At 47.0% G+C, this 21,918-nt stretch overlaps 2 protein-coding genes across 3 annotated transcripts in view; one reads left to right on the top strand and one right to left on the bottom strand.

The window, feature by feature from the left end:
* Positions 1–13,015, top strand: part of PFKFB1 (6-phosphofructo-2-kinase/fructose-2,6-biphosphatase 1) — a 23,577-nt gene extending 10,562 nt beyond the window's left edge. Inside the window, exons 8-15 of one of the 2 annotated variants that reach the window (XM_066613679.1) lie at positions 498–705; positions 6,772–6,918; positions 7,219–7,323; positions 8,310–8,439; positions 8,793–8,855; positions 10,476–10,540; positions 10,870–11,007; positions 11,491–13,015. In XM_066613679.1, coding sequence (XP_066469776.1) covers positions 498–705; positions 6,772–6,918; positions 7,219–7,323; positions 8,310–8,439; positions 8,793–8,855; positions 10,476–10,540; positions 10,870–11,007; positions 11,491–11,550 — 916 coding nt within the window. In that variant the 3' untranslated portion in view covers positions 11,551–13,015. The remainder of the gene's footprint in view (positions 1–497; positions 706–6,771; positions 6,919–7,218; positions 7,324–8,309; positions 8,440–8,792; positions 8,856–10,475; positions 10,541–10,869; positions 11,008–11,490) is intronic. The other variant, XM_066613680.1, reaches the window with a different exon arrangement.
* LOC136639471 (non-structural maintenance of chromosomes element 3 homolog) lies at positions 11,612–21,918 on the bottom strand. The gene is made up of 9 exons (XM_066613678.1): positions 21,702–21,918; positions 20,112–20,175; positions 18,086–18,165; positions 16,905–16,999; positions 15,669–15,748; positions 15,539–15,584; positions 15,313–15,375; positions 14,446–14,560; positions 11,612–13,034 (listed from the first exon to the last, which is right to left on the bottom strand). The coding sequence occupies exons 1-9, from the start codon at positions 21,798–21,800 to the stop codon at positions 12,954–12,956; spliced, it is 723 nt and encodes a 240-aa protein (XP_066469775.1). The 5' UTR covers positions 21,801–21,918; the 3' UTR covers positions 11,612–12,953.

Genomic DNA, 21,918 nt, shown 5'->3' with positions numbered 1-21,918 from the left:
CAACAGTGACCACCCAGATATCTTGTAAAGTTCATAGAGAACAAAGGCGATGGTGGCCTTCTCCTCACTGGGCCCAGCATTTGGTACAGAAGGAGTTGCTGTCACAACAAGAGCAGTTGATAGACCTGTACATCACCCCTCTTACCTGCCAGCATTCACAAATTCCCCCATAATGGACATAAACTGAAGTTGTTTTGTGTTAGTTGCCTCTCACACTCATGCATGGTTGCCTCACTGGATTGGCTGAAGGGTCCATCTAACTCAGTATTTTGCTTTCAATATGTGTCTAGGAGCTCATAGGCATTTACAATGACAATAGTCTTCCCCTGTCCACAGCACTTGGTATGCAGAAAATGCCTCTGCACATGGAAGCAGTTATGGCCAATGAAACTAATACAATTGTGCAGATTAACCCTCTTTTGTCCCAAACAAAGAGTCTGGTTTTTGTGATGCTGAATTTCAGAACCTCAAAGCACTAGTTTGCCTTTCATCCACAGCTCCCTTTCCTATATCAAGATCTTCAATGTTGGTAGTCGGTACCTGGTGAACCGAGTTCAGGACCATGTGCAGAGCCGCACAGTCTACTACCTAATGAATATCCATGTGACACCCCGCTCCATCTACCTCAGCCGCCATGGGGAAAGTGAGCTCAACCTGCGAGGACGCATTGGGGGTGACTCTGGATTGTCCGAGCGTGGCAAACAGGTAGGGAGGAGTGTAGGCCCAAGGGGCAGTGTGCCTCACATACTAGAAGAGACTTGTAATCCAGACCAACAAAAAGGCACTAGCTCGCTTCCCACAGATCAATCTAGAATCATCCATGCTTCAGGGTACCATAAGCAAAGAGCAGGTTCACTTCAAGAAATATTCTTGGGAGACTCAAATAAATGAGATGAACCAAGCCGCATATCAACTACAAGACCCAGAGCATGTCAATGACATGATTTGGAAGAAAAACAAATGTAAGTAGCTGACTTCTACTTGAATTGCTTCATCTAAACCACACGGGCAGTGGCTCTCCAGCAGGGGTCATTCCCAGGTCCATCACCTGAGATCTTTTAAAAGGAGATGCCAAAGGATTCAACCTGTAACCTTGCATCTCAAAGCCTGGCAGTCTGCCACTGAGTATAACCCTGGTCAAGTTGGTTCCCATGTAGCTTTTGGAATTCAGAGAATGGTTTCTAAAAGCAATTCTGACGGGGTCTATGCGAGAATGTAATGTAGAGACTGGAACATGTGTCACAGGTGCCTATAAACAGGATCCTAAATTTAACAAGTGCTGTGTACAGATGCAGCTCTGAAAAGTGACTGATGACTATTCTCCACACAAAAGCATCCACGTACTTGCTTTTCAAGCCAGAGAAGTAGTGATGTACGTAGATACTTGTCTATAGTACGTAAAATTTTTGCCAAGTAATCAAGCTCCAATTATCACTTTGCCTTATCTCTGTGTCAGTCAGAGGGCAGAGCTTTTCAGCTGTGAAAAGTTTTGTTTCTTGCTCAAGCAGGTCATTAGAAGCAATGCAGAGATTAGTTTCTATAGTAACTTCACTGGGAAATTCCAGCCAAAGTTAACCCTTTTTATTATTATTATTATTATTATTAACTTTATTTATATCCTGCCTTGTTTTGCAAACAAGGTAATGTGTGTGAAGTCTTTGAACATTCAGAAGCACTAGCTATACAAGTGCTAAGTGCTGTAGTGTGATGTTAAAGTAATCTCCTGAAACAGAATAAAAGCGTTGCATTTTCTCTTCACACATTATTATTCACTTTGGTATACCACCTTTTCTTGAAGGAGCTCAGGGTTGTTTTTGTGGCTTGTCCTGCTCTTGTCCTCACAACAAGCTTGTGAGGTAGGTTTTTCTGAGAGAGGGTGACTGATCCAATCACTCAGTACGTTTTACAGCTAAACAGGGATTTGACCACGGATCTTTGGGGTCCAAGTTCAACAGACTACACCGCATACTATACCATACTGGCTCACAAATCAGCTGTTTTATTCACTTCAGAAGATTAAACAAGGTTCTTTTGCCTAATCCTCTTTTGGTTAACTTGCTGAAGGTGTATTTACTCTAATTCAGTAACAAAAATGAAAACCCTCAACAACCCTTTCCTTGGGTACTAAATGTGAACATGAGATGCAAAAAAAAGGGAAAGTAAAGTGGATGAGTATCTTTGTTTACGGCTGTCAACACTGTATTCTTAATTCTATCCAGGATACAATATGGAATACAGAGGTCTCTGTAACTGTACTGTAAATCAGTCATTCACTAATTGTATGAGTTAAGATTTAAGAATTAACTATGAAGTGTTATTTTCAAGTTTCTGTTCTCCATACAGCTATTAAGCACATGATATTTCAATTGTGTTTACTATTCCATACTACAGTACAAGTATAGTACAGTACAGTACAAAACTAGAGCTGTTCTGTAGGCCATTCTCGAAAGATATTTGCATTTCCACACTTTGGGGGATTTTTTCTGTTAGCCTAGCTTTATGCATTACCATGAACATAATTAGCTGAGACATTCCATCCTCTCAAATGCCAGATGTCAGAATTTAAAATATTTGCACATATACTGTATTAAAATATTTGCACATATACTAAATACATATACTAAATATATTGAAATATTTGCACATATACTGTATTAACCGGGTAGATGGGACTCGTCAGCCTAGGAAGGCAGCTCATCTAAGAGAAGGAAACTCTGACCTCAAACCTCCACTGCCTTGTGGCTACATCCAGTTCTGGAAAAGGCTTCAGGAGTCAACCTCGAGGCAAAATCAGGAGCCGGAGTCCCTTAGGCAGTTCATGGCTGAACACAGTCACGTTCTGGCAACTCCTGCGACGCCGCTGGAACCAACCGTATTGGCTTCTGCCTTTCCATTGGACCATTCCAGCGACGTGGAGAGGGGGGATTTGCTGCATGGGTAACAGCCTATCCTCCATACCTTCTTTACCCAGGCTTCGCGCACTGGAGAGGACACTCCAACTTCGCCATACGGCGTCGGCACAACACGGGAAGCAGCAGTTTACCGGTTATAAGTCTTTGCTCGATTGGCGTAGAGCATGACGCCAGGGGCTGCTTCCGACGGTGGGAGAGATCATTGCATCTCATTGGGCAGCTACCGCCCGCCTTAAGCTGGGCAGTCCCCAGCCAGTAAGGTGTTGCCTCGCCACGGTCCGTTAACCTCATGGGGTGCGTGGGGTTTAGGGTGAAAACCGACAAGCGGATCGACAACTCTGCACCATGCAACAGAAAACAGAAAACTACTGCCCTAAAGCTGGGCACCTGGAACGTTAGGACAATGACACCTGGCTTCTCTGATGACCTGCAAGAAATAGACGACGCACGCAAAACAGCTGTCATCGACATGGAGCTGAGCAGACTGCAGATGGACATCGTCGCCCTTCAAGAGACTAGGCTGCCAGATTCCGGATCTGTCAAGGAGAGAAATTTCTCATTTTTCTGGCAGGGAAAACCACCAAATGAAACCAGGGAACATGGCGTTGGCTTTGCGGTCAGAAATACCCTGCTGAAATCCATCATCCCACCTACTGTGGGAAGTGAAAGAATTTTGTCCCTGCAGCTCCAGTCATCAGCAGGACCTATCACTCTCATCAGTGCTTATGCACCGACTCTGTCGTCTCCAGCAGAAGCCAAAGACAAATTCTATGATGACCTGGCCACCACTGTCAAGAAAATCCCTGTAAAAGAGCCATTGTTCATCCTCGGCGATTTCAATGCTAGAGTTGGTGCTGATAACAGTTCATGGCCCACTTGCTTAGGTCAGTTTGGCACTGGGAGGATGAACGAAAATGGCCAACGCCTGCTAGAGTTTTGCTGTCATCACGGTCTCTGTGTCAGCAACACATTCTTCAACACAAAGCCCCAACATAGAGTCTCTTGGAGACATCCAAGATCAAAGCACTGGCACCAGCTCGACCTGATCCTCACCAGACGCTCCAGCCTTCCCAGCATCAAGATCACACGCAGTTATCATGGTGCTGCCTGCGACACTGACCACTCCCTGGTGTGCAGCAGAGTGAAACTGCAAACAAAGCGACCGTATCACACGAAAAAGGAAGGAAGACCTCGCATTGATACCAGCAAGACCCGGGATCAGAGAAAAGTGGAGGAATTTGCACAAGCGCTTGAGGAATCTCTTCCAGGCCCGGCCGACGCAAACGCATCCAACAGATGGGAACATTTCAAGAATACCGTTTACAACACCGCCTTGTCCATATTCGGCAAGAAGACCAACAAGGCGGCAGACTGGTTTGAAGCCCACTCTGAGGAGTTGACACCAGTCATTGAGGAAAAGAGGAGAGCTCAAGCAGCATACAAGGCCTGTCCCAGTGAGCGCAACCTGCAGGTCCTCCGAACTGCTCGCAGCAAAGTCCAACAGACTGCCAGGAGATGTGCTAACGACTACTGGCTCCAGCTCTGTTCCGAGATACAGATAGCAGCTGACACGGGCAACATCAAGGGGATGTATGATGGTATCAAGCAGGCCCTAGGTCCAACACAGAAGAAAATTGCCCCTCTGAAGTCTGCCACAGGCGAGGTCATCCAGGATCGGGCGCAGCAGATGGAACGCTGGGTGCAGCACTACTCTGAGCTATATTCCAGAGAAAATGTAGTCACCGAAGAAGCACTGAACAACATTGAGTGCCTGCCTGTGCTGGAAGAGCTTGACAGTGAACCAACCCTAGAAGAACTTCACGTGGCCCTGGACTCCCTTGCCTTTGGCAAGGCACCTGGAAAAGACAGCATCCCTGCTGAAGTCCTAAAATGCTGCAAAGAGATCATCGTCACTGAGCTGCATGAAATCCTCTGTCTCTGCTGGAGAGAAGGTGGAGTACCTCAAGACATGAGGGATGCAAACATCATCACGCTGTACAAGAACAAAGGTGACAGGGGTGACTGCAACAACTACCGCGGCATCTCTCTCCTTAGCGTTGTAGGAAAGCTGTTTGCCCGAGTTGTACTAAAGAGGCTCCAGGTACTTGCAGAGAGCGTCTATCCAGAATCGCAGTGTGGATTCCGAGCCAACAGGTCCACCACTGATATGGTATTCTCCCTTAGACAACTGCAGGAGAAATGCAGGGAACAACGACAGCCACTCTTTATAGCCTTCATAGATCTCACAAAGGCTTTCGACCTGGTCAGCAGAGACGGCCTCTTCAAGATTCTCCCCAAGATTGGATGTCCACCCAGGCTCCTCAGCATCATCAGATCTTTCCACAAGGACATGAAGGGCACTGTTGTCTTCGATGGCTCCACATCAGACCCTTTTGACATCCGAAGCGGAGTGAAGCAGGGCTGTGTTCTTGCACCAACCTTGTTTGGGATTTTCTTCGCTGTCCTGCTGAAGCAGGCCTTTGGAACTGCAACAGAAGGCATCTATCTCCGGACCAGATCAGACGGAAAGCTCTTCAACCTCTCCAGACTGAGAGCAAAATCCAAAGTCCAGCTGAAATGTCTGCGTGACTTCCTCTTTGCCGACGATGCAGCTGTCACTACCCACTCTGCCAAAGATCTCCAGCAGCTCATGGATCGTTTTAGCAAGGCCTGCCAAGATTTTGGACTGACAATCAGCCTGAAGAAAACACAGGTCATGGTTCAGGATGTGGACTCACCTCCCTGCATTACAATCTCTGAGCATGAACTGGAGGTTGTCCATGACTTTGTGTACCTTGGCTCAACGATCTCCGACACACATTCTCTCGATACCGAGCTAAACAAGCGCATCGGTAAAGCAGCTACCACGTTTTCCAGACTCACAAAGAGAGTCTGGTCCAACAAGAAGCTGACGGAACATACCAAGATCCAGGTCTACAGAGCTTGCGTCCTGAGTACACTTCTGTACTGCAGCGAGTCATGGACTCTTCGCTCACAACAGGAGAGGAAACTGAACGCTTTCCACATGCGCTGCCTCCGACGCATCCTCGGCATCACCTGGCAGGACAAAGTTCCAAACAACACAGTCCTGGAACGTGCTGGAATCCCTAGCATGTATTCACTGCTGAAACAGAGACGCCTGCGTTGGCTTGGTCATGTCGTGAGAATGGATGATGGCCGGATCCCAAAGGATCTCCTCTATGGAGAACTCGTGCAAGGAAAGCGCCCTACAGGTAGACCACAGCTGCGATACAAGGACATCTGCAAGAGGGATCTGAAGGCCTTAGGGATGGACCTCAACAAGTGGGAAACCCTGGCCTCTGAGCGGCCCGCTTGGAGGCAGGCTGTGCAGCATGGCCTTTCCCAGTTTGAAGAGACACTTTGCCAACAGTCTGAGGCTAAGAGGCAAAGAAGGAAGGCCCATAGCCAGGGAGACAGACCAGGGACAGACTGCACTTGCTCCCGGTGTGGAAGGGATTGTCACTCCCGGATTGGCCTTTTCAGCCACACTAGACGCTGTGCCAGAACCACCTTTCAGAGCGCGATACCATAGTCTTTTGAGACTGAAGGTTGCCAATAATACTTGCTTTTCAAAGCCATCTGTCCTCGAGCTCTGACTTTATACCAGAAACAGCCTGTAGAGAGACTGAAGGCAAAAATTTCTACCATTTCCACCCACCCCAGACTTGTTTTGTTGCCACTATGGCAGAATGAAGTGCATTTATTCTTGTGGAGGCAGTTTTTCCCCCCTTGGTTTATTCACATAGACGTCACTGTGATAAAGCTTGATATTCAGATTCATAGATTCATGCAAACCTCTGCTCCTCATCTCTCTACCTTCTGTTTTCCTGCTGATCAGTATGCCTGTGCCTTGGCCAGCTTCATCCGTTCCCAGTGCATCCATGACCTCAAGGTGTGGACAAGCCACATGAAGCGCACAATTCAGACGGCAGAAGCACTGCATGTGCCTTATGAGCAGTGGAAAGCGCTAAATGAGATTGATGCGGTGAGAACCCTGCCGTGTATTTGAACTCAATAGAGATGGAACCTAAGGTCTATCCAGGCCTAACCTGTTAGTTCCAACTCTTCTTTCTATCTGCAGCCAATAAACACAGGTTCCAGTTCCAAAAACCCAATCCCTGGGGGGAGTTAGTTAGGTGTTTCAGTGGGCACCCGTCCCCCACCACGAAGCTGGAGCATCCCGACTCCTCATGCTCCTTTCTTCAACAGACTACTAGCCCCCTCTTCCATTTCAAGCCCCCAAATCCACCGGGGTTCAATGTCTTTGCTTCCAACCTCTTTACAGGGTGTTTGTGAGGAGATGACATATGAAGAGATTCAGGCCAGCTTCCCTCAAGAGTTTGCCCTTCGAGACCAGGACAAGTATCGGTATCGCTACCCTAAGGGAGAGGTAAGATAGGCCCAGTCTGAGCATTGGCCAGATCTAGTTAACAGGAGACATGTCCTGGTACTGAACTGTGAAACATGCTAGAGCAGGTGAGGCCAAACTGCAGCTCAGGAGCCACTTGTGGCTCACTGACATATAACGTGCAGCTGGAGGAAATATGTTGGCATCCTTTTTGCATCACAATTAATGTAAAAAAGTAAATAAAATTTTTTAAAGCATTATAATTATTTACTGGGTATAAACTGTGAATCCACTGGATTAAAACAAGTTTAATCTTCATGGTGAGTAAATACAGGTAAGAATTTAAATGCTTCATATTGCTGCTCTCAAAACTTCTGAAGTTTGTCATGTGTGGTTCTTATGTTAAGCAAGTACGGCCGCCCCGTGCTATAGGATACTCTCAGAGGAAGATTCAGAGCCCGATCCTAAACAATTCAGCTGTGGTGGTATGAGCATACCACTGGCACTGGTGTCATAAATGTGCCATAAAGCACATTTATGGCACCCTGGGAGTAGGGAACACCAGCACCAAGCCTTAGCAGGGCAGGCTGGCACTCCTGCCCCACTGGCTGGAGAAAAGGCTTTGTGGGGTGGGGAGGCAGGGAGTGGGTGGAATGGGGCACAGGGAGGGGAGGATCAGACTCAGGAGAGGGATGGACCTAGCAGTGGAGGCCTCTGCAGGATCCTATGCTCTGTGTTGGGTTGAAAAGCCTGACACAGAACTTCTCCTGAGGCTCTGGTCAATGCTCACTGAGACCTGCGGTGGTTGCCGTGGGACCCATAGGATAAAGTGGTAGCTATTTTGGCACTGCTGCTTCTCTGGGAGCCAGGCAGCTTAGGATTGGGCTGTGAGTGAGTTAGGAAGGGGCACAGAATGAGGTTTATCAGCAGGGGAATAAACGAAACATTCCAAGGCAGGGAACTAGGGCTGAATCCAGAAGAAAACATGCTGAATCTATTCATCCATCCCCCCCTCCCCATCCATTCAGTCATATGAGGACTTGGTGCAGCGCTTGGAGCCTGTGATCATGGAGCTGGAGCGTCAGGAGAACGTGCTGGTGATCTGCCACCAAGCAGTCATGCGTTGCCTCCTTGCCTACTTCCTGGACAAGAGTGCAGGTACCCAAGTGCTCTCTTCTGTATTTAACCTTCTCATCTGAGCATGTCATGTGCATGTCTGGGTATGTCACCATTTGGGGTTAAGAGCTCTACGGCCCCACTAACCCATCCAGGGGATGGGATATTCTCTCTTAAGTAGTGTTTCCTCCCCAGAACACCCAGTGGAAAAAGGATGGGGATTTTCTCTTGGACCCTGCTCCTCAAGTCATCCGCCAGTGAATCTCACATAGTCAATTCTCCCTGCCTGCCCCTACATCCCACCATCCATAGGCTCCCACTGGTGGAAGGGTACCAATAAGGGGTAGGAGGAGCTGGATTGCTGGCTTATCTCACTTGTTGTTCTCTCCCCTCAGAGGAGCTGCCTTACTTGAAGTGCCCACTGCACACTGTTCTCAAGCTCACCCCTGTGGCCTATGGTGAGTGCCTCCACGTGAGCTAAACTCTGAGCCTTTTCCCCCCCAGGAGGAAGCTTGCCTGTGGGTTGTTGTTTTTTTTTTTTTTGTCCTTTCTTCAGCTCACAGGCAAGCAAGAGACTGAGGTCCTAAGTGTACATTTGAAGACCTGCAGTTTCCCATGACATGTTTACCTCAGCCAAATACCACTGTATCCACACCTTCACACAGCTGTTGGGAATCTACTTTCTCCCATCTCTTCCATTGCTGGTAGTCATAAGGCATCAAGTACTGATACCATCTCCTAAGAACCCCTCTTGCTTGCAATGACACTTGTCAGGCTACAGGTAGAGAAAGATTTACTAACAGCTTTTTTGGATATTTCTCAGAACTGGATCCTCCTTGCTCCTTCCCTGTTTTTTTCTCTCATTTCTGAAAGCTTACAGTTTAATGCAAGAGCTTATGGTCCTAGCTTTGAAGGCAATATTGGCAAACATCATCATCAAAGAAACCAGGCAAGACTCACCTAATTACACTACTCAGGCAGGAGCTAAAAGGTGAAGAAGCTGCATAGGCTTCACCATTGATAACACAGGCCTACAAAATTGAGGGTCAGAAAGGTTTTTCCAAAACTTTATGGTGGTTTGATATGGCATCCATTTTGCCCTATCATGTCTAGTTTTGGAGATATAGTATAGCCTCATTAGGTTCAAGCAGGTTCAAGAGGAAGTCATGGTGTAGGCTTCCTCATGAGAAAGCTGCTTGAACCATTCACTAATGAGGCTATACTGTATCTCCAAAACTAGACATGATAGGGCAAAACGGATGCTATTTTTGGAATCAGCACCCTAAATATACTTAGGAATTGGTGTAACGTTTAAGGAAGCTAAATGTGTGTTGGCCTGTGTAATTGCCATGTCCAAGTTCTAAACCAGGGGTGCCCAAACCCCCGCCCAGGAGCCATTTGCGGCCCTTGGGGCTCCCAATCAGGCCTGCAGGAAGCCCCCAGTCTCCAAAGAGCATCTCCTTAGACTTGCTGGAGCCCTTGCTGGCCTGACACAACTGTGTTCAGCATGAGGACAACAGTTCAGCCTCTCATGTGAGCCAAGGGCTTTCTCCACTGCTTGCTGTTTCACGTCTGTGATGCAACAGCGGCAGCGAAGTAAAGGCTGGCCTTGCTTTGTGCAAGGCCCTCTATAGGCCTTGAGCTAGTGTAAGACGTTCATTCATTCATTTAAATTCCATCTCTAATATATTCATTTATGTAAATATATGTAAACTTATTCAAATTTGAAATGTAAATTTTTTCCTGGCCCCCAACACAGTGTCAGAGAGATGATGTGGCCCTTCTGCCAAAGTTTGGACACCCCCGTTCTAAACCTTTCCCCCCTCCATCTCCCAAAGCCCCAAGAATTGCTCAGTTCAGCATGAGCTTTTGAGCTGCCCATGTTGTCCCCTTTAGCTTAGCCAAGCCTCAAAGTCAGCCACACACTTCCCAACCAGATCAAGTAGCAGCTCCTTTCAGAGCCCAGGCTTTGGCCGTAGAAGTACTTGTTAAGAGACAAAACCATGTGGTCTAATCACTGTTTGGAACTTATCTTCCATGTATGTTCCCTAATACCTGGGATGTTCCTTTATGGGCAGGCTGCGACGTGGAATCCATTTTCCTCAACATTGAGGCTGTGAACACACACCGTGAACGCCCCCAGGTAAGCAGAACTCCTGCTATAGTGAAGGACACCTCTCACTCCCAAGTCCCCCAGTGGGACTTCCAGAAGATAGGAAACTTGAGAACATCATAGCTTTTGTTATCAGAGTTCTTGGAAGCACCCAGTAGAGGATACTGGTAGGCACCAAGGGGCTTTGCCTCTCATGAGTGCTTTCACCAAGACCTGTTCATGCCACCACCTAATCTGGCATGCTGATGGCCTGCCTCCATGGGGGAATCCTCCAAAAGGAAAGAGAATCCTGGTCAGGCTTGCTTGCATCTCCCCCTCTGTAATATTTTCCTCTTATTTCCCCCTCCCACACCCCTCAGCACCTTTCCTACAAAGCTAGCCAGGCCCCCTTGTACCGGCACTACCGCACCGTGCCAATGGCCAGCCCTGAGCCAACCAAACAACCCTGCTGGGAAGATCTGGGCCGACCCCCTCCCCCCTGCCTGTTTGGTCCTCAGGTAAAGACTCCCCTACCATCTCCTGGTTCACTAACTCCACTCTCCCCAGACATTAATCATCTTGGTTTGCTGTGGTATCTAAGCCCCATTGCTAACCTGGTGCAATCTTGGGAAATTTCCAAGCCGTCACTGGCCAGGATTTTCCCCTATAATTGGGAGTGGGAGCAGATGATTATGGCAAAACCTCAGAAAATTACGCTGGACAATTTACAGCACATAAGCAACAATGATTTGTACAACAACAGGGGAAAGGGAGGGGCAGACAGACAAAAGGAAGCTGACTTGTCAATATCATGCCATGAGTCCACTTTAGAACAAGAGACAGAAAGCAGGTGTACGTGCCCTGTGGCAAAGTCGACGTGCCATGCTCTTGTGCTAATGTGCCAACCATTTAATCACACTAATTTCAATGGGCAGAAATGGGACCTGGATTCTGCAACCACCATGTTTCTCTAAGCCATCTTTTTTCTGGCTTCATTGCAGAATGTTGATGTGACGCGAGATACGAACGACGCCTTAGACACTGTGCCAGACCATTATTAAACCACAGTGCTTATTAGAATAATCCTACCTTCCACTGTGAAGTTACTGCTGCACAGGCATACAGTGCCACCTAAAGAAAGAAGGTGAATATGGGGGCTATGAATCACCTTACCTAAAGCACCGCTGCCTTTATACATATGAGCAGACCTTTATAAAAGCAAACCTGAATATAGATCTTCCCGCTTCAGGAGGACGGGGATGGGCGGGATTATTTTAGTGAAGTATTTGTATCCCAGTTTTCTATTTCAGAGAAGTACTCAAAGCAGTTAAAATATTTGTTAAATAAAACACAACAGTACATCCAACAAGATTTTAAACACTACTATTTTAAAATCATGAGTGATAGTAAAGTTATGCAACAGATAGAAGCAGCAGCAGACTACTGTTGAAATGAGGCACCCAAAAAGGCCTTTCACAAGTTATGTCTGCTCTCCTCTCAACAGGCAGTAGAGGCCTAGAGGGCCTCAGCTGGAAAGATGTTCTTGGAACCTTGACACCCAACAGTGAAGCCAGCCCCGTCCTTCATTTCCCCCCTTCCTGCACTTTTGACAGCACAGAGCAAGGCCTCACACTTCCGTGCTTGGGCAGATTCATATAGTGTAGAGTTTCTTTTCTATTCACATCGGAATCATCCCACCTTTGGTCCAACTGCTTTGTGAAGTATCCAAGAATATGAGGAAAGCCCTGCTTAATCAGACATTACAGCCCTGCAGTCTACCACGAAGCCTGATGCCCCCAGGAAGCCCACCAAGCTGGGCACAACAGCCCTACCCTGCTTTAGCCCCAGCATTTTGGAAAGAGGGTACTGTCAATAAAAAGATGAGGGGGGGGGGTTGCACAATTCAGGCAATGTTTAGCACTTTTAAATCCCACTGATTTCAGAGAAATTTAAACATGCGTTTTTCTCCTCCTTCAATGAAAACAACAGGATTATCAGAATGCTATCCTGGAACATGCCCTTTTCTGTTCAAACAAAATAAAAAGCAACTCACTTTTTCCACAAAAAAATATGTCAACTACATTAGCACAGCAGTAAAATGCAAGACCTTTCTGAAATATTTACATCAATACATTTCTGTATTTGAATAGTGCAGTTACCTTTGGTCCATGTTCTCGACATCTATAATCAAACCATTCAGAAAGAAATGCAGTCACTATGTTTAACTAAACCATGAACATGGATGCAGATTTATCAAGAAACCTTCCTTCAACTGTGGGTCAAGTTCCACAGTCTGTTCTGAGATCTTTCCTCCATTATGGGGAAGCCATGTAAATCACTTTATGAGGAACCTCACTCTGCTCAAGTGAAACGGAAGGCACCGCTCTTAGCATCACTCAAATAAGGCGTTGGGTAGGCCCAGTTCCACTCAGGAGTTCTGATGGCTCACTAGAGTTCATCCACACTAGTGTCTCGCTGCAGCAGTGGCCTCCATTTCGGCTTCATTGTACTGGCTTGCCCATGACTTGGGGTTCTTGTTCTGTATCTGGTAAGGAAGAATAAACAAAACAAAACAAAAAGATGAGTCCATTTAGGGAAACTGAGTGGAAAGCTATATAAGACAACACGACCATGTGATGCCTGCTATAAAGTCACCAACCTAACAGAGTGGAAAGAGGAGAAACAGTTTGCCTCTATATTGTTTCCTAAAGCAAGTTGCTAGCCCATATGGCTGCAAAGAGTGTCTATATGCTGAGGGTGTCAAGGAAAATTTTAGAAAACAGAGTGGGAACCGAACAGAACCAACAATGGTCAAACCATGAAACTATTAGTGGTGGTCCCCACCTCTTTTCCTCCTCCCATTTCTCCACACTGCCAAAATACTCAAACACCTCTTAAAAAGGATGGATAGGTATAAATTATCTCAAATATGCAAGTTTGCTCAATTTATTCCAGGTTCTTTGATGCATACTTTTGATTTCTTGCAGTACACACATCTGAGTGAGATATTTGGTATAGCAACACAGCAAACTCTACCTAGCAATACTGCTGCCTCTTGCTGGGGGGAAATTGATGGGTCTAATTTTAAGGCCAAATCATTCTCTCCACATCTTTGGACTGCCAATATCTTTGTGGTGCCCCCTGCCATCTCCTCCCAAGGTGAGGGGACATGTTCAAGGGATTGGGAGACACATCTCACCCAACTAATCAAGGCTTGGAGTTCAGAAATTATGCTGCACAAGGGGGGTTTATTCACACAGTCCTATGGAGGAAGGGGGAAAAGTAAGAGTTCTTTCGAAGGTGTAGTCACAAAGAGTGGTCAGCTTGCCTCCTATCATTCAACTCACACAGATAGTGATGCTGCCAGCTCAGAGTCTCAGCATCATTGGGGGTGGAAGCAGTAAGGAGACTGGTACTCCTCCCACAGGCAAAGGTCTCTTGCCTCTGTATTTCTCTTTGGGGCAATGAATCTCAAGGTGCAATGACAGCTTGAACCTGCTGGGGCGTCACTCTTCTTCTCCTTCCCTTGTTTCTCCATCCTCGGCTTCCCTTCGGACTTGTCTATTTCAGCTCCTTCTTTCTGTACCCTCTGATCCCTTCTGTCTCTTCCTTCTTCCCCACTGGGTAGGTCCCCTTTTCCCCAGCTTGCCTCCTTGTCTCCCTGCCTGTACTCCTCCTCTGTTCACTCCATCTGGCTTCTTCCTTCCCATCCTCCCCAAGTGACTCCATCTCCTGCCTCCCCAATTTGTAATTTCTCCCTAAAACTGCTCATCTCCCTCAGCCCCTCCCTTCCCCAATATCGCCATCAGCTGGGCTGCAGCCAGCATCTTACAGAATCCCAGCACATGGCAATGACAACATTGCTGTGCACAGGATCAGGTAGCCACATTTTCTCGAAGGCCCACACAGCTCAAAAGACAGCTGTGGCTTACAGCTGTATAGCAACTGGTCTGTACCTTAGCAACAAACTGTAGGATCTGCTTCTTAGAGGTCTCTTTAGCAGCTCGCGGTCCCCACCTGAACTCAAACTCGGGAGGGTCTGTGTGAGGAAGGCGAGTGTATTCCAGGTACCTAGAAAGTGCGAACAATGCGATTGCTGTCAAAACCCATTGTAGGACCAAGACATTCTCTAAACAGGAGAACAGGAGCAGAACGATCAAATATAAGAGCATCTGCAAACCAGCAGAAATCTGCTTGGCAACATCCAGGCCAGAGAGAACAGGCCTGCAAGCCCTTTCTATGCATGATCTCTACCATGGCTACTTTGCGCACAGTTGGGACTTGAACAACCCTCAGTACTAGCATACAACAAACAAACATGATAACACTGGCACACCCCCATGCAAGAAGTTTAGCTGCACACGGAGCAGAGCCCACAATTCATTCCTGCCTCTGGAAGGGAACCGGTTGAACTTTAGATTATTCTGGTTTCTAGAGAAGGGAAGAGTACAAACCCCCAAATACTCCAAATTCTAACCACAACACACTTTTCTGGGGCCTCTCAGTTCTTGATCCCGTCTCCCCATTCCATTCTAGCCAGGAGACAAAAACAATGAGTTCTAGATTCTAGTCGCTTAACATTTTAAAGCCAGTGCAACATATTCCTTTTCAAGAACAAATAAATGCAGAAGGCCTGTAGATGGTGGAACGCACATGCTTTGCATGCAGAAGGTGCAAATCCCTGGCATCTCCAAAGACAGTTAGGAAAAAACACACCCATCCGAAAACCTGACATACCACTAATCAGTGTAGGCAATACTGAGTGAAGTGGACTAGAGGCCCAACTCCACATGGCAGTGAGTTTTGTTCAACTCCCAACTCACTTTTGCCTGACAAATTCCTCGGTCACTAGCTTCTTCACATCACCGAAGACCTTGTGCTTTTCCCTGGAAATAGAAGATGACAAGATTCTGTCAGGGTACACAGAATCCAAGGGGCTAGACATTATCTGCTTCCCTTACCCCAATTTAATTCCACCTGCCCCACCAATGAAGCTGGATGCATGGCTGAGATTGCTACCCCCAGTTTCTTCAGAGCAGCCAGTCATACCCAGAGCAGTCCACTCGCAGTCTCCTCAGCATCTCCCAGACAGCAGCTAGATGGAGAAAAGGCAAGAGATGAAGGTTGTTCAGAGGTTCCAGCAGGCAAACAGAGTAAGCTGAGTAAGAGTGACACTCACATTCTTTGGCCACATTGCCCTTCATGAAGATCAGGCTCAGAATGACTATGAGGAGGCCCATCTTGGGGGTGTTCTCATCCCTGCAACAGAGAAAAGACATCTGGAAATCAACACTGGGTCTGGTAAAATAAGAGCCAGGATGGTGTAGCAATTCGGGCCTTGGACTTATACCTAGAAGATCCTGTTCAAATCCCCATTCAGCCATGAAGCTTCCTGCATGACCTTGAGCCAGTCACTCTCTCTCAGCCTTATCTACCTGATAGGGTTGTTGTGAGGACAAAAGGAGGGAAGAAACCATGTACACCACCACGAGGGCGGCATAGAAATGTGAAAAATAAACAAACAACTAGCAGCAGTCTGGGTTACCAAATATTTATTTTTTGCTTTTAGCAAATTACCAAATTCTAGCCAAGAAAAGGAAGGAACAGGACTGGAATCAGTGAGTTGTCCTAATGCTTGTTTACTATGTGTTTGGAAGCATCTCCTCCTCCACCCCAACCTGTAAGTAGAAGCAACCAAAATTCAGGACAGGTATCTTATAGGGGTTGGCCTTGTGCTATCTTCTAGGCATGATAAGAACCAGGTAATGACCACCACTTCCCCATGATTAAATGCAACCACACTGATGAGACTCTGCTGTTGCAGAGTGGCAAGGTTGGATGTGCACTGATAACACAGAGCTGCTTTAAGCCATTTCTGCCCAAAGTCGCATATACAAAACAAGGACCAAATGTGTACACATGTGGGCCAGGCAAAAATGGGTTAACTACAATTATGACCACAGCCTCGGGTCTGGATTGACCTTGGTCCGTAAGCCAAAATTAATGCCTTCAGCTGCAGATGGACAGGGAAGATCCCTATCAGGTGAGACAGTGTCCTGGGGTGCCACAAGTTTTATACCATGCGCCATTTCTGAGATACTAAGTACGCCTCCAAAGCACAGTGTAACATGGAAGAGCCTCAGCCCCCTCACCAAGCTTGGCAAACAAGGGGTTGTTCCCACAGTTGCACTACATTTAAAATGCTTTTAGTGCCTTGGAAATGCGGCATGACATAGGCAAGCTTCAGGTCCTTGGGCAAGAAAACTCTAAAATACGGAACACGCACCAAAAGCAATGTTTGGAGAAAAGTGGAAAGAGATTTTGGAAATTCTTTAATTGTGCAAGTTTTTGTTTCAGTTTTAACTAGAGCTCCAAATGCAGAACTCAATTGGACAGCCATCCCTCTTCTCCTTACTCTTGTATGTTCTCCCCTTCCAATGGTGGCAATTTACTGATCAGGATGTAGGTGTGGTGCTTTGAGTCAATCTCTACCAGGTCCATTCCAAATACCTGCCAAAGACATAAAAAAACATTCAAATATGAATGTTCAAATAATATTCACATAATTCTTGCCTACATCATTCCAGTTCCTTCTGACATTTAGAAAACAGACAAAAATCACAATTAGTTCACATAATTTTGCTTAATTTCTGTGATTTTTCTGTACATAAGACACAATACATAATAGCCCTGCTGGATCAGGCCAAGAACAAATCTAATCCACCTTCCTGTATTTCACAGTGGCCCATCAGATGCCTTAGAGCCCAATCCTGTGCTCAGTGGCATGGCTCCCTCAGCCCGTAAGGCACATTTGCGAGCCTCACCGCCGGGCTCCCGCACGTCCTAGCCCAGCGCCAGCCAGTGCTGGGCTAGCGCAGGTCGGTTACCCAGCCTCCGCAGCTCGGCGGTCTCCTGGACTACCAACCCATGGCACAGTAAGCGGGGACGGGGGCGGGGAGGAAGCATTCCGGGGAGGGGTTAGGCTGGCGGGGGGCGAAGAGAAGGCAGGGGGAGGTGTGACACGGGGCGGGCCTGGGGAGAGAGGGAGGTGGGTCCGTGGAGCTTTGTTCCGCAGGATCCAAGGCGCTCATGGAGGCTCCATGCCCTACACAAGCGCCTTTACCTTACCGCCAACCTTTAGGTTGGCAGTAAAGTGAGTAGCCCCATTGCGGGGTTGCTTACCTTACCCGGGGTTAGGGGATGAAAATCCCCCTCTCCCAAGGTGTCTCCCGCAGTAGCCCAGGGCGCACAGGATCCGGCGGCAGCCGTTCTCAGTGCCGCCAAGCCTGGGTGCCCCGGGCAGCTCAGGTTTGGGCTGTTAGGGGCACTCAGACCACAGAATACCTGTATTCTGTTATCACTCCCTTTTTCCTGGCATTTAGAGATAGTTTACCTCTAAAACCTTGAAGTTGCATATAATCATTATAGCTTGTAACATGTCATGGACTTTGCCTCCATAAATCTGTTCAGTCTCCTTTTAAAGACATCTAGGCCAGGTGCCATCACATCCTGTGGCAAAGAGTTCCACAGATTACCCGTTTGAAAACAATATAATTATACAATTCTACACGAACCACTAAGAGATCCCTCCTTCACCTGCTGAAGGGTCTGGGTGGCACGTTCGAGGATCTTAGGGTAAACATCTTTGTAGTCTTTGATGACATGTTTCAGAATATCTAGAGGGGAGAGAGACAGTGATGTCTACAGGTCAAGGGTGCTTATACCGGACATTCACTTGCAGCAATATTCGGAGGTAAAGTTCTGTGGTCAAAATATGCAGAGCAATTAAATGTATAGAGATTTCCTCACAGACAAGTCTCTATCCCTCCAAATTGCGTAATTTAAAATATAGCATGGATGCTGCCCATGGGATGAGAAAGAAGCAATAGAACAATGATTTTCAACCTTTTTCATCTCATGGCACACTGACAAGGCACTAAAATTGTCAAGGCACACCATCAGGTTTTTCGCCAAGGCACACCATGCTGCCAGTAGGGGGCTCACATTCCATTGGCCCTACTAATAAATGACCTTCTTCCAAATTCCTGTGGCACACCTGTGGATCACTCATGGCACACCAATGTGCCATGGCATAGTGGTTGAAAATGGCTGCAGTAGAACACCAGAAAATCCCACCCTACAATGACATGCCCTCCTCACAGGGAGCATTTGTTACTTCAGACAAACGCTCTCAGTGGAGACAAGTGGGGCTTTGGGAAAGTTTCAGCACAGGAGCACGGTTTGTCTGGGTCCATCACATGGACAGCATCCACACATTATAATTCCTGTTTATGAAATGAGTATCTGCTAAAGAATCAGAAACCAGAGGGTTAGACAGAACTTCCAGCAGACCCTATCCAACAATCACTACTTATATACTATTTTGGCTGTCTTTCCACTCACTTCCCCACTCTAGGAATGTCCTCTGCTCTAGGACTTTCTCTTCCTCCACTCCAACAGTATCCCAGCTCTTGTCTAAAGATATTTTGCATAACACAGGCAGCTCTTGATTTACACTGGGGTTGTGTTCTTGGAAATATGTGTGTATCTTAAAAACACAAATTAAAATAACTTTTCCTATAGGAACCAGTGAGAATGGTGTGGGTTGGGGGAAAGTCACTATTGCTGACAACTAGTGACTTCTGCTTGGGGCTGAGGAGGGAGGCTACTGAGAGTGGCTACATGTCAATGGCTGAGAAAGCAGTAAAAACAAAGATGCCAATAAGAAAATTGAGAAAGCAGCAGTTCTATGAACGTATTTTCTCTCCCTAATTTTTAGTCCTCTGGCTTTAGAGAAAAAACCCCCTCCCCATAGGAAGCTGTCAAGAGTCTTACAGTCGTACTCATTAGCAACTAGTTTAGTTGTTATTAATTGCATTTCAAAGCTGGTAAATGTCACAAAATATCTTTGTGTCTTTGCAACAAAATGATCAACTGTCAGCCCAATCCTATGTATGTCTACCCAGAAGTAAGTCCCATTAGAGTCAATTGGGCTTACTCCCAGGAAAGTGTGGCTAGGATTGGGCTGTTCGTTATTTCAAAAATTGCCTGCATAAATTAGACTTCTAGTATTAATTTACAAATCATGCAATTTATTAATTATTATTATTATTAACAGTATTTATATACCGCTTTTCAACTAAAAGTTCACAAAGCGGTTTACAGAGAAAAATCAAATAACAAAATGGCTCCCTGTCCCAAAAGGGCTCAAAAACATGTAAACCAAGAGGTGCTGGTATAGTACTTTCTGAGAATGTAAAGCATTTCATCAGGATAATACTGTACAACCCTGTGAAGCAAGCATTATTGGCCTCAGCCCAAGAGCTACAATACAGGAATAAAAGAGAATGACTTGTCTTGCACTGTGTTATGAGTTCATGGCAGAGATGAGATCTTAGAAAGCAGGATGATCAATACATACATGCAAATACATATAACCTGACAATTTGCTTCATCCTCTACAAATGAGATTTGGTGTGATTAATAATAATAATAATAATAATAATAATAAACTTTATTTTTATCCCACCCTTCTCCCCAAAGGGACCCAGGGTGATTAAAAAGAAAGAGAGAGAGAGAGAGAGAGAGAGAGAGAGAAAAGAAGAAGAGGGCTTGCTTTTACCTGCCCGCTTGATAGGGATCTTCTTCTGGTCTTTGACTAGCAAAAACTGCACCAGCTCATTCACCTGTAGAGAAATCACAGCATAGGCTACATCAGTGGTTCTCGCACATTTAGCACTGGGACCCACTTTTTAGAATGGAAATCTGTCAGGACCCATCAGAAGTGACATCATCAAGCAGGAAAATTTTTAGCCATCTTAGGGCCCAATCCTATCCAATTTTCCAGTGCTGGTGCTGCTGTGCCAATGGGGTCTGCACTGCTTCCTGTGTTGGGGGTGCAGTCACAGAGGCCTCCTCAAAGTATGGGAACATTTGTTCCCTTACCTTGGGGCTGCATTGTGGCTGCACTGGTGCTGGAAAGTTGGATAGGATTGGGCCCTTAGGCTGTAATCCTACCCACACTTACCCAGGAGTAAGTTCCACTTACTGTCATTGTTTAAAAGAATATAGCTTGTTCAAAGTACAGGTGTGTAACACTTCCCCAAATACAGTCACATACCATGGTAACATCAATATATTAAAAATAAACTATTGAAATGAATGGGAACCCACCTGAAATTGGCTTGCGACCGACCTCTTGGGTTTGAGCCCCAGTTTGAGAAACACTGGGCTATGTTACCAGGGCATGCGTCAATTGTGCATGCTTCAATTTGGCAGAATCACAGAGAAAGCACAGTGTGTAGTTCTGGATGCGGAATTCAACACCCTCAAAGTCTCTGTTTTCATTTTTCATCGAGTTTTAGCAGCTGGGGGCCCAATCCTATCCAATTTTCCAGTGCTGGTGTAGTTGTGCCAGTGGGGTGTGTGCTGTATCCTGGTGGTGGAGGGCCAGTCACTGGGACCTTCTCAGGGTATGGGAACCTGTGTTCCCTTACCAAGAGGTTGCATTGTGGCTACACTGGAGTTGGAAAGCTGGATAGGATTGGGCCCTAAGGGTGCAATCCTCACCAGGTCTACCCCCTATTTTGTTCAATGGGGCTTACTCTCAGGAAAGTGTGGTCCAGATTGCAGCCATAGTTGCCAAGATTTGCATTAGGCTTCAACTCCTAGTGACATCTCAGGAGGGGGCAAGGCGGAATCTGAACCAGATTTCCAGGGGGTGATGGAGGGGGCGGCAGGGCTGCCACACACCTGCTCCTGCCACCGCTAGCAAGACATAAGAACCTAAGAACAGCCCCACTGGATCAGGCCATAGGCCCATCAAGTCCAGCTTCCTGTATCTCACAGCGGCCCACCAAATGCCCCAGGGAGCACACCAGATAACAAGAGACCTCATCCTGGTGCCCTCCCTTGCATCTGGCCTTCTGACATAGCCCATTTCTAAAATCAGGAGGTTGCGCATACACATCATGGCTTGTAACCCGTAATGGGTTTTTCCTCCAGAAACTTGTCCAATCCTCTTTTAAAGGCGTCCAGACCAGTCGCCATCACCACATCCTGTGGCAAAGAGTTCCACAGACCAACCATAAGACCAGAAGAGGAGGCGCTGAGCAACTAGGCAGCTACTCCGAGCGGGCGTGATGGTGACGGGGGCGCCTCGCGGTGCAACCCGTGCCCAGCCGCGGAAGCCCCGCCGCGGGGCTCCCCTTACTTTGTGCTCCACTTGGCTCTGCGGGCGCCGCTCCAAGCTGCGCTGCACTTGGCTGGGCGCCTGCGTCTGCGACAAGGCGTAATCCTCGTCCACCTCCATGGGGCGCGCCTGGGAAGGAGAGGAGGGACCGGCCGCCCACTAAGGAGCCCCCCACGCGGCTGCGCAGCACCAGCTCCCCCCTTCTGCAGAGCAGAAGGCGACAGGCGGGCGCCGGAAC

This window comes from Tiliqua scincoides, chromosome 2, assembly GCF_035046505.1.
Source record: "Tiliqua scincoides isolate rTilSci1 chromosome 2, rTilSci1.hap2, whole genome shotgun sequence".
Lineage (NCBI taxonomy): Eukaryota > Metazoa > Chordata > Lepidosauria > Squamata > Scincidae > Tiliqua > Tiliqua scincoides.
The sequence above is the reverse complement of the archived record's forward strand: the minus strand, read 5'-3'. Positions and strand labels throughout refer to the sequence as shown.